We start from the raw sequence: 13,064 nt of genomic DNA, 5'->3' as shown, positions 1-13,064 counted from the left end.
GACGTGATTGTACTTGAGCAACTTATGGAGAAAATGGCCCCAGAAATACGAGAGTGGGTGGCCGACCGGAAGACTGAAACCCCAGAGCAAGCAGCCCGATTGGCCGACGAATTTACAGCCAATCAACCCCAATGGAGATCTAAAATGCCCACCAATCCCAGGAAACCCCTCAAACAAGGATTTGAGTGACCACCAGCCATTGAAGCAGGACTATCCCACTACCCAGCAGAAACCCCACCAGGATAAAGGTTTACAAACAGGACCCGTGATTTGCAAAACCCACGGTGGGCACCCTGGACACATGGTCAAAGATTGTCTACAGGGCCAGGGCCACATGACTGGAGCCAGTTTTCTGGCCCATCCGGCCAACATTGGCCAAAATGAGCCATCAGGGTCTGAAGGACGCTACCCCCAGGATACACCAGCAGTGGATGAAGTGATATACCCTGTCCACACTATATGGCAAATTGACCACCCTAAACCAGCTAACCTCCATCGCCACATTCAGCCGGACAAGGTCAGTAATGTCCAGACCCAGAGATTTCAGAACCCTGGGTCTCCCATCATCCTGGTCAGCCCAGATATTGTCCCCCCCAGAATGTAATTTACCAGGCCACCAAGTGGTCATCTCCCAGGCTGGGGGTCAGCGCTCGGGGAATGGGCGCATTTACGTGTGAAATTTACCAGCCAGTATACGGGAAAAGGAGCTAGAGAAGTTGTCCCATTGGTATGGGCGGATCCATACCATCAAACTGAAGAATCGCAGGGAAGGTGGTGCCACACCATTTGCCTTCATCAGCTTCCAGGATCTGCGGGATGAGGAGGACCCCGTGTTTGGACGCAATGGATTCGAGTTTGTTTCTCGTTGGTTACGTGTAGAGTTTCCCAGGTCAAACTGGAGACCAGGGTAAGGATATGAAGGTCCTTGCAAGAGGAACACACCCCCTTCCGGGCGAATTGAATACAGAGCTGCATCTCAGATCCCCCATCGAGAAGTTGGCAGGATCTGAAAGACCATATGAAAGGAGCTGGAAGTGTCTGCTATGCTGATGTACACAAGGATGGAATGGGGATTGTGGAGTTTATTCGCAAGGAAGATATGGAATATGCTTTGAGGAAACTGAATGATACCAAGTTTCATTCTCATGAAGGTGAAATCTCTTACATTCGTGTGTGTGCTGAAACAAATGGTGATGAACTGATATCTGTCTACCTGTCTATTCTCTGTCTTCTACACTGTTCTGATGACACCAGTGCTAACAGCCAACACTCAGCTGGGCATCTATTCCCTCCCCATCATGTCATCTATATTATTGTACTGCTGATGGGGCTACCATTCCTTGCCCCACACTGTTAGATATCTCCTCGCTTGCCCTGTCTTAATTTTCTACTGTACATCTTCTGCCACTGCCACTGCACAGTGACACGTCTCCTGGTTACCCACTGTGCCTCAAAGTGCTATATTGTACTGCTGTGTACTGATGTAGTAATTAGGGAATTTGCTCACTTAGCAAAATTATGTGACCATAACACAAAAACATTTGAGTTTGGCTGCTGCAGACTCTCAGGGTAATTAAGGCTGAATTAATAAAGAAGAAAAAATGGGGTTTATTCTGCACTGTCGGGAATACCAGTATTGAGACCTGAAACTGTCGGTGGGTGGAGCTAGGAAAGACTGTGGTTTGTCCTGAGTAAGAAGTTTGTCAACTTTAAAACGCGTTGACAGTAAAACCGCACTAAAATTTCTCTGAGTTGTCTGGCTCCATCCAACTCTGGTGTCTCTGGTCTCAATACTGGTATTCCTGCCAGCGCAGAATAAACCTCATTTCTTCTTTTTTATTAATTAGTCTTAGATGCCCTGACACATCTCTTGCATTTGTCCATTGTGTTGTATAGTTGTTAGTGTACACAAATATTAAACAGCTCTGAAAATAAGGATATTTTTTTGCACAGTTTGTTGACAAATCATTGCTTCTTCCCTTTTTAATTTTGAAAGTAACTAGCTTGTTACTTTTCTCAAACAAAAAGGGGGATTTTGAACAGCTTGATAAAGGGATAACTTTTTTCAATCCTAGTTGAGAAGCCATTACTGCTTCACTTTCAAAACAACACACCTATTTTTGCTCCCCAAATAAAAATTGTTAGATGGCTTTTAGAAAAGCTATTACCTTTTTAATTTAGCTAAGAAAAATGGCTCTTGATACTTTCCAAACATAGATAATTTTTTCACCCCACCTCCCCTATGAAAAAGCTGTGGCTTCTTCTGTTTGCATCACCTGTGTATAAACACCAGTAAGTCATCTGCCCCCAAAAAGGGATAGCTTTAGGCTATGTGCCCACGTTGCGGACCTGAAGCATATTTTTTACGCTTCTCCCTGGCGGGAAAATCGCATGCGGATATTACATGCGGTTTTCCCGCCAGGTAGAAGCGTTTGTGAGGCGTCTTTGCATGCATTTCCGCATGCGGGTTATCAAGCACTTCTCCAAGCATCACTTGGAAAAGTGCTTGACAACTTGTTCAGAATGGTAAAAAATAAAAAAATAAACTTTATACTCACCTTCTGATGCATTCTCTGCCCCGTCCGGAGTCTTGAGCGGCTCACGCTGTTGTGTGCAGGACCTGCGGTGACGTCATTGAGTCATGTGGTGGGTCACATGACTCAATGACGTGGCAGGTCCTTCAGACAACAGCGCGACGGAGGGAAAACATCAGAAGATAAGTATAAACTTTATTTTATTCTTTTTTTTACAGGTTCTTTGGTACCCAGGTCTGGATGAGAGTCTCCTCTCATCCAGACTTGGGTACCATCCGCACATTAATTCCGCTGCGCTTCCGCAAAATTAATGAACATGCTGCGGATTTTTGACCGCAGCATATACGCTGCGGAAAAATCCGCAGCATGGGCATTGACATTGCGGAATGCCATTGGGGACCATGGGGTGCGGATATACATGCGTTTTTCAAGCGTATACGCTGCGGAAATTCCGCAGCATATACGCTTGAAAAACGCTACGTGGGCACACAGCCTTAGACAGTTTTTTTCATCGGTCTGATTCTGCTGTGTATTATTAATTTGGCTGTTGGTTATGATTGGTTACCACCTATTTCCCATGGGCAGATATGTTGAGATCACTTGGAGATTACTAAGCCTGTGTTTGCATTAAAGAGCTCAAAAGGGGTTCTTTACTGTTCTAGTAACCTCAGAGTGTTAATCCAAAATCAAAAATGGAGCTACTGGAAATAGTAGGAAAAGTTGCAAATTCCTAGATCAAGATTGGCATAGATACATGTGCAGTACTTAGACACTTACTATAGATCTAATCTGAGTTCATACCCATGATATTGGCTCACTATTCATAAGCCATAAAACACAAAGTTCAATGTAAAAGGATCAAGGAAAGCACAGTTAATCATGGTCACTACATACATATATACCAGGTACACACCTCAGATGTGACCAGTAACCTGGATCTTCATACAATGTAGTATTTAGACATACTGTATGTGGTTAGTTATATAGTGCAAAACCAACAAAACTCAAGATGTGAAAGTGATTCACTAGCAATTCTCACAAACAAATTTTAATTAATATCTTAAATAAAATCAAACAGTGTCCATAGCTGACGACCTTGTGGCAAACGTTGATCTTTTTGGGCTATGGTGTGACCGCGATTGACTGTTCGGAACTTAGCTCATTTTACATTGAACTTTGTCTTTTTCTGGTCTATGAAGCATTGGTGAGTCAATATCATCCCGGGTTTGATCTCAGACTGTACCTAAAGTCCCAGTCACACTAAGCGAGATCGCTAGCGAGATCGCTGCTGAGTCACAAGTTTTGAGACGCAACAGCGACCTCAGTAGCGATCTTGCTACTTTTGACACTTAGCAGCGACCAGGCCCCTGCTGTGAGATCGCTGGTCGTGTCGGAATGGTCTGGACATTTCTTTGATCGTTGAGGCCCCGCTGGGTAGCATGCATCGGTGTGTTTGACACCTTAGCAACGACCTTGTTGACAACTCAGACACAGAAACACATAGGCGTGCATCGTTATACAGATCGTTACGGGTCGCCGCATCGTTGATGCGTCGTTGGGAAGATCTGACTGTTTGACATCTCACCAGCGACCACATAGCGACGCAGTATCGATCCATGACAGGTCGTATCGTTGTCGGGATCGATGTAGCGTCGCTTAGTGTGATGGGGCCTTAAGTGTTGAAGCGCTGAGTATTTATCTATGCTGTTCTAGAGGCTTTCCAGTATTTAAATTCATGTCAAATTTATTCACTGCATCAAATTTTTGGGGAGAAATCTGCAAAGTTGGTGAATTTGAAATTTCTAAAGAACAGCTTATCTCTACTAATGGGTTCCTCTAGGAATAATATTTCTTTGTTGACTGAATGAGGTTAGGCAAATGACTTGCTGCCACGAGCTGTGTCCCTTTTTCTTGTCTTTCAAAGTTGGGAGATAGGACAGTAGAATTCTTCTGAATAGAACATGCATGCAATTACCAATACATATTAAAAGTATTCAAATAATACAGTTGTCGAAGGGCCAAAAAATATATCCAGACACCTATATCTAGCAAAAAAGATTAAAATGAACAATGTCACCACATAATACCTATATAGTAATTTTATAACAGTAGGGGTTGTTTCCTTGCAGTAAATGAATATCCATAGCTTTAGGTTATTATAAAGAAACAAATTGTGCCATAGTCCCCTGTTCACCCACAAGTCTCTGCCACATTGGCTGCGACTCTGACTTAATGTCAGCGCTACAGCTAATCAGTGAGCTAAGTGGCTCTGCCAGTGTAGATGGAACGCTTCCTTGAGTGCCCCAAGCACATTGATTGGCTGCCGCGCTGTCAATGTGAGCTCTGCAGCCAATGCCAGACACCAGGGACATTCATTTACTGAAAAAGAACAACCCATTCAAATCCAGTAACTCAAATGTGACAATCTCTAATTGTAGACTATTACTTTTCCTTTACTTCTCTATATGTGCTATACCACTATGATGACTTCTTCTGGCCACAATTCCTATCTGCAGAATTTAATGCCCCCCTTAGCGCACATCATTCTAATAGTGCATGTTATCTACTAGGGTCTAATCTTTTTAATTAACCCCTCCCATGAACCTTTTTTCCCCTAAACCTGTGTATATTCAAACCTTTTCCATCTGGTTTGCAGCCGGAACATCCAAGTATAGTTCAGTTCCATAGGCACCTGCACCACCATAGGAATCTCGGATGCTTAATGGTTTTGCCAAAGATTCTGGCTCTGGTCTGTGTTCAACCTCACACAGCCAGGCACATAGACACAACCTCCAGCTCTGCTGCACATGAAACTAACACTGACACACCCAACCCTTACCTGCTGGTTTAAATGAGAATCTTGGCCATGGGCCACTTACAAAGCCTGGACTGGAGGGAAAGATCCGTCCCCCTACCTTCCTACAGATCTTTCCAAAAATAAAAGCCCATATCAGGTTTTCCTAAATCTGACTTGGTCAAATAACCCAGTCTACACTTACTTTTATTTTGTGCTGTAACCACAGCTGTGGCTGTGATTCCAACACTCTAGCAGGTTCAGTATTTTTCCAGATACATCCTGGGGTACACGTAATGATCCTCGTATATGGCTCCCATCACTGCCTCACAGTTGGGTTAGTGTGTTAAAATTCTCACCTGCAACCATCTTCTCCATTATCAAGCACTGTTCCACTCCTCTTCTCAGTGATTTCACCGCTCTTCAGACTCTCCAGGTCACTCTATTCTCTATGTGTGCGCCAGAAGACTCTTTTACAATGTAAGCCTATGGAGCCTCGTTCTGATGCTCCATAGGTTTATATTGTAAAGCCACTGCGCCACTGGGCCACACAGACCAGCATGCTCTGGACAGTCTGAAGAGTGTAACACACACACAATAGCACATACACATATACAAAGACTTAGGGAAAATGTCATGTGAGGGCCTCTTTATTGTCTTTTCCCCTTCTTGTCCCACACCATAATAGTGCACTATACAGTAGAAGAAGCTCCCTAGTGCTCCAATAGTAGTAGTTCTCACTATGTGCTCCCACACAGTGTTGAAGCGCACACTATACGCACCCTGCAGAGGAATGTTGCACACTGTGGACGCAGATGCAGTTGAAAGTGGTGGTAGCTCAGAAATCCATCGGTTGCTCCCCTTATACCATTGCTGGGCTTATTTTCCAGTAGCTCGGATAGAGAAATGTGATCTATCTTCATATTAGTCACTGGACCCACAGTATCAATTAAATTATATTAAGTCTCTTGTGATGTCCCAATAGGTTTCATTTTTTATCATGCAGAAATGTTGACAAGCAGCTTGTAGCAAGGAAGATTAAAAATGATAGTTACTGTAAGTGAAGCAGTGAGATATCTACAGTTATTTTCATCAGTAGTGTCCTACTCCTAAGCATTTATACTCTAAAAAAAGATCACTTATGACACTCATAACACCTTTATTTTCAGAACTCACATAGCGCCAAATTCACAGTGGATCGTCATAGCGGTGTTCTTCGTATCAAAGCCGGGGTGTCATTGGACTTTGAAAAAACAAGAACTCACTTTGTCACAGTCTTAGCCAAGGTAGGTCCTTTGTTTTATTAACCTAATTATGCTGGGTTTATATGGCATTTGGTGTATACACTGAAGGTATTCCCCAACAAATACAACTGTATAGCTATGCACAATGCAAATGGAATGCAAGTGGCTCTCTGTATAGAAAAGGACAATATACAATTCTCGTAACAAGCTTTTGGCCTTCATGGGGAAAATAGGGGTCTTTGGCTAAATATGATATATGCACCAGAAGCATTGCATGTGCATATGTACACTGGAAATACACTGTAAATTCAGTTCAAGAGACAAAAGGGCACAAAGACAGTATAGTCTGGCACATGGTGGGGGGTGTCAGCCATGGCATTTTCAGAACAAATTGGTGAATATAATAGTAGATGTGTTTGCACTTTTGAATGTGTAAACAAGTGTTTATTATAGTGTTCATTATAAGCAGTACCCCACTTTACTTGTTTCTCACTCCTTCCCAATCTTCTGCACCTACAACTAATTTTTCTATGATGTGTTGGTTTGAGAAAACTCACAGACAGGCTGCAGTTCTGTATGTTCCGTTAGTTTAGACCCATGCCCCTTGGGTGAGGCAATTAACCCCTTCACAAACGGCGATGGTAAAAAAACGTCGGAGCTTGCTGGGCTTTGTGCAGCGCTGATGTTTCTCTACGGTCGATGGTCTTGTAGCGCCAGGGTCCCCCAGTGTCCTGCAAGAGCTGGGATTCCGGTGCAGAGCGATAGATGTGACTGGCGACATCTCTGGCATCTGCTTGGCTCAGGTCCTGATGATGTTAACTCTATGTTATCTTCTAGATGCCACAATCAATAGCAATCACGGCATGTAGAAGTTTGTTAGAGAGAGTGGGCTCCTTCTCACCTCTTCGTCACCCCCGCGACATGATCATGGGGGAGCTGAGGGTTGTCAAGGAAGTCGTAGGTCAAATGATGACCTCCGGACTGCCAGCTACAGTGGCCTGTTAGACTCAACAGCAAGGTCTAACAGACATTCTGTCAGTGTAAAACTGACAAGTCTCATGCATTGCAATACATATGTATTGCAATGCATGAGACCAGCAATCAGAGAAATAAAAGTTGAAGTCCCATACAGGGGCTAAGTAAAATAGTGAAAATAAAAGTAAAACATTTTTTTAAAACTATAAAAATTTGAAAAAAAATATTAAACCAATATATATGTATATTTATGTAAAAACAAATATAAAAAAAATGTACACACACTTGGTATCGCCGTGTCTGAAATTACCTTATCTATAAAACTGTCACACTAGTTAACCCTTAATCATACCGCCAAGCAAAAAGTGGAATAAAATACGATCAAAAAGACAAATGTAAATAAAAATTGAACCGCTGAAAAGTCATCTTGTCCTGCAAAAAACATGCTACAATACAGCTCAGTCAGTAGAGAAATAAAAAGTTATAACTCTCAGAATATAGTGATGCAAAAACAATTGTTTTTTTTTTGCTGTAATCGTACTGACCCAAATAATAAAGCTGCCTTATCACTTTCACAGTGAAAGGCATAAAAAAACTCTCAAAAAATAAATTCTGAATTGTTTTGTTCATTCAGCCTCCCAAAAACCTGAATAGAAGCCAATCCAAAATTTTTTTGTGCCTGAAAATGTTACCAATAAAAATGTCAACTCATCCCGCAGAAAACAAGCCCTCACATGACTCTGTCGGCAGAAATATAGAAAAGTTATAGCTCTCAAAATTTGGCGATGCTAAAACTTTTTTTTTAATATAAAAAACATTTTTTAGTGTGTGATAGCAGCCAAACATAAAAAACTATATAAATCTGCTATCTCTGTAATCGTACCGACGTGAAGAATAAAGTCATCTAATCACTTATTCTGCATGAGGAATGATGTAAAAAAGAAATAAAACCAATTCTTGAACTTCTTTTGATGTGTTCATTCTGCCTCCCAAAGATCTCAGTAAGGCTCGGCTCACATTTTTCCTGTGCTGAGCACTTACACCGGGATTTCCATGTAAATCTCTGAAATAATTGGTTCAGATGGAAACCCCGACAGAAGATTCCCTGTAATGAGGCATATGAAGACACTGTGGATAGCGTTTGGCCTATGATCAGGCTGTGTTCGTTTTTTTTTAAGTGTGCATAAAAGCTCGGTCGACTGCAGTTTTGTGCATTTCTAAAAAGGCAAACACCACTCCCAGTGGGGTGAAATTTCCAAAATGGGGTCACTTAAGGGGGGATTATGCTCTTCTGATCCTTATGGGCTCTGTATATGGAGTCTGCAAACTATTCTACGAAAATGTGTTCTCCAAGACTCAAATAGCGCTCCTTCGCTCCCGAGTCTGACCATGTGGCTAAACAGTACTGTTCAGCCACATATGGGGTATTACCATGTTCAGCAGAAATTGTGTGACAAATTTTGTTGCCATTTTTACTCATATCCCTTTGTGAAAATGGGACTAAAGAAATTTTTTTGTGGTAAAAATATAATCATTTTTTTCTTCACTGCCCAATGGTATAAAGTTCTCTGACACACCCGTGGTGTCAATATGATCACTGCACCATTAAATGAATTTAATGAGAGATGTAGTTTATAAAATGTGTTCACTTAAGGGATGGTTCTGCTGTTTTGGCATCTCAGGGGCTCTTCCAGTGGCTCATGGCACCTGCAAACCATAACAGCCAAATCTGCACTACAGCATGGCGCTCCTTCCCTTCTGAGCTTTCCACTGTGCATGAAAAGTATTTCCCGATTACATGTAGGGTATTGGCAAACTCAGGAGAAATTGCACAACAAACTGTGATGTCCATTTTTTCCTATTAGCCCTTAGAAAAAATGAAAACTTAGGGCTAAAACAACATTTTAGTGGTAAAAATGTAATTATTAGTGATGAGCGAGCATACTCGCAAGTACTCAGTACTCGCTCGAGCATCTCAGTACTCGAGATGCTCGGAGCTCGCCGAATACTTGCAAGATGCTCGGGTTTATGCTCGGGTTCCCTTCCCTGCATGTTTGGTACTCTTTACAGAGCCAATGAACATACAGGGAATGCCTGCCACTCACTATAATGCCGCAGCCATGTTGGTTGTGGCACTACAGTGATTAGCTGGCCGCACAGCATCATCAGGTCTATATCAGACCTGGTGCCGCTGTGCTCGTCAGTATACTCCACAATCAGGCAGTGTAGGGAGAGGTGCTGCTGAGCTAGGGAGAGATTTGGTTGTTTATTAGGTAGTGTAGGTACACATATCCATCTCAACAAACAGCCTTCTGAGGACAAATCCATCTGCAGATATATCAGGCAGGCAGTGTATATAGGCAGTTCATATAGCACAAGAGGCTCCATCGCAGTTCTGTATGCTGCTGCTGCTGCTGTTAGATATTTCTAGACATAGGCCCTGGTCTCAGGGGCCAGGAATATATTTTTTTATCTTAATCCTCATTATTTGCTTAAAAAACAATCCAGATAACACCGTTTTTCTTCGCCATTTGCTTGTTGGCAGTGAAGAATACAGCCAGGTCCTTTCCATATTAGAGTGCTAAAAATCCAGCTATTTAAAACTGTGGTTTCTCCGTCACACGGATCACATATATATTTTCAGAAAATACTGCCATTTCTGGCCTCCATTAAAAAAAATAGTTACCTACAGACCAGGTGTTTAAAACTGTGGTTTCTCCGTCACACGGATCACATATAACTTCGCTCCAAATTCAGCTATTTGTAGTGAGCGTAGAAGATATTGACCTCCATTTAAAATGGGCAAGGGGCATGGCAAGGGATGGGGAACTAGACGTGATGGTGATGGTGCATGCAGAGGCCGAGGCTGTGGGCAAGCAAGCACCCACATCTTCTCGCCCGAACTTCCTGTCCAAATACCTAGGGGACCGCAGCACACCACTATTGAACCCGAAGCAGTGTCAAAAGGTTGTTGGTTGGATAGCGGATAATGCTTCCAGTCACTTTGCCACCACCACCACCCTGTCTTCCACACAGTCAAGTCTCAGTAGCCGTGAGCCTGGGCTCCATATTCCCCACCCTGATCCTCATTCCTCCCACCTTGCTGAGTGCCCAGAGACAACTGATCCCACACTTGGACACTCTAAGAGCTGTTCACTTTTCCATTTATAGGTTCGGGCCTCTCGCCTGATCCACTTGAAGCGATGCCCAAATATTTGAGCAGCCACAGTCACACGAAAGCGACAGTAGGAAAGTGTCACAAGAGGTCTACGATGATGAAACACAATTGCCAGAAAGTCAGGAGGAGGACCAGGGTGCGGAAGAGGAAGACGAGGTGGTGGATGAAATATTAACTGACCCAACCTGGCAGAAGGACATGCAGGGCGAGGACAGCAGCACATGGGGGGGGGAGCAGAGCACCCCAACAGGCAGGAAGAAGCAGTGTGGTTGCCTCAGACAGAAGGCAGGCAACCGTTCCCCGTAATACCAACACAAAGGAAGTTGCCAGTACAACTGTTAGGTCTTCCCGAGCCTGGTTGTTTTTCAAAGACTCTGCCGATAACCCCAAAGAGGCCTGTTATGCACACGCCCGGGCTGACTGTCGTGTGCGTGATTTAGTGATTCCACTGTGCCATGAACCGGAGAGTGCCTGGAGGGGCATAACTAAGTATCAACCCGATCCGACCAAGGTCGCACGACGGCTAACGACGCCGTGCACAAGGGAGGAACCGAGCAGAGGGACCAGGTGCTACTCCAGGCCAGACCTCGGACACGGCTGTTGACCCACACCGGGGAATACAGGAACAGGCAGGTTAGGCTGGCACACAGACAGGTGGGTATTGGCAGGCACGACTGGTATGCTGACAGGAGGTTACTGACAAGTACGGCTGGCGTGCAGACGGAGAGGTGCTAGCAGGTTGGAGCACAGGCTGGATAGGGTCCAGTACAGACTGGGATTCAGGAACAGAACTGCAGATGCGGTAGACAAGCAGAGCAGAGAGGAACCGCCGGAGCGGTGAGCAAGCAGAGCAGAGAGAAACCGCCGGAGCGGTGAGCAAGGCAGAGCAGGCAGGAACTGCCGGAGCGGTGAGCAAGGCAGAGCAGGCAGGAACCGCTGGAGCGGTGAGCAAGGCAGAGCAGGCAGGAACTGCCGGAGCAGTGAGCAAGGCGGAGCAGAGAGAAACCGCCAGAGCAGTGAGCAAGTCAGAGCAGAGAGGAAAGGGCTCTGTTCACACGGAACAGAGAGGAAGGGAAAGGCAGAACCAGATACACACAAGATACTTGCAATGAAGTAGCGAGTGAACTCTAAACTCACAAACGGAAGTACAGCGACAACGAGTAGGAGTTAGGTGCAGGTTCAGACTCTGCAGAAAAAGGGAAGGTACGGACATAGAGAAAAACAGTTAACAGACTAGGAGAGTGTTCAGACAGGAACTGAGTGTTCACACAGGAACTGACACTGCAGCGAGATACAGGAGCGGATCTGGGTATGCGGCCCCCAGAAGGCGGGACGAACAGGCTAGGAGCGTGTTCAGACTGGCCTGGAAATACAGCCTCCAGGAAGGCGGACAGACAACAGGCTAGGAGATAGTTCAGACAGGCCTGGGAATACAGCCCCCAGGTTGGCGGACAGGCAAGAACAGAACAGGACCTGGCACATTCAGAGTCAAGGAGCACACTGAATGTTAGAGTTGCTCAGGCACCAGCTTCCAGGTGGAGCTGGTTTAAATATCCAGTGACAGACAGCAATAGGCTGAGGACGCATTAGGGGAGTGCCCACAGCAGCTACACGAAACAGGAAGTAACCGGGCCGCCGCCCTAAGCAGTCAGAACAAAGACAAACAGACAGCATGAATAGAAGCCAGGCTAACAGACTGGACTGAAGATCAAGTTTGCGATCTTGCATAGTGAGAGATGGTGCACCATGCAAGCCCACCACCAGGTATGTTACAAGGCCATTTGCACCACCTGCCAGGCCAGCATCAGCATGGGTGGCAAAACTACCAGCCTGACCACCACCAGCATGATCAGGCACATGGCAATATAGCACCTGACTTTGTGGGCCAAACCCCAGGGTCCAGGAACAGTGTCTGCGGGTGGCACCACTGCTTCTTCCGCTGTTGTGCATGCAAGCCAATCCCCTGTCCATGGTGCATGCAAAGATGCCTCCTGACCTGCACCTGTCGTTGCACACACTCAAGTAGCAGCATCAGGAAGCACGTCCACATCCTTGTCCCAGTGCAGCATTCAGTTGTCCACACCCAAGTCCTTGGAACGCAAGCGCAAATACGCAGCCAACGCCACAGTGATCACACTACTAAATTTCCACATTTTGCAACTGCTTGTGCTCGAAATGTTGCCTTTTAGGCTCAAGGAGACGGAAGCATTCCGCAACCTGATGGCGGCGACCGTCCCTTGGTACTTGGGCCTCGGCCACCACTATTTCTCTCGGTGAGCAGTCCCAGCATTACACAAGCACGTGTCCCAAAACATTAGCCGCACCCTGAACAACGCAGT

The 13,064-nt window shown here is 44.9% G+C and overlaps 1 protein-coding gene and 1 pseudogene across 2 annotated transcripts in view; both read left to right on the top strand.

The window, feature by feature from the left end:
• The window catches only part of CDHR1 (cadherin related family member 1), a 230,466-nt gene that overhangs the window by 74,460 nt on the left and 142,942 nt on the right, over positions 1–13,064 (top strand). For both annotated transcript variants that reach the window (XM_073685967.1, XM_073685968.1), the window contains exon 7: positions 6,498–6,614. In XM_073685967.1, coding sequence (XP_073542068.1) covers positions 6,498–6,614 — 117 coding nt within the window. The remainder of the gene's footprint in view (positions 1–6,497; positions 6,615–13,064) is intronic.
• LOC141270808 (serine/arginine-rich splicing factor 9 pseudogene) lies at positions 525–6,343 on the top strand (annotated as a pseudogene).

Source organism: Phyllobates terribilis, unplaced genomic scaffold (genome assembly GCF_046119375.1).
Source record: "Phyllobates terribilis strain yellow unplaced genomic scaffold, ASM4611937v1 Scaffold_5__5_contigs__length_657084704, whole genome shotgun sequence".
Lineage (NCBI taxonomy): Eukaryota > Metazoa > Chordata > Amphibia > Anura > Dendrobatidae > Phyllobates > Phyllobates terribilis.
This window is presented reverse-complemented; position numbering and strand designations above follow the sequence as displayed.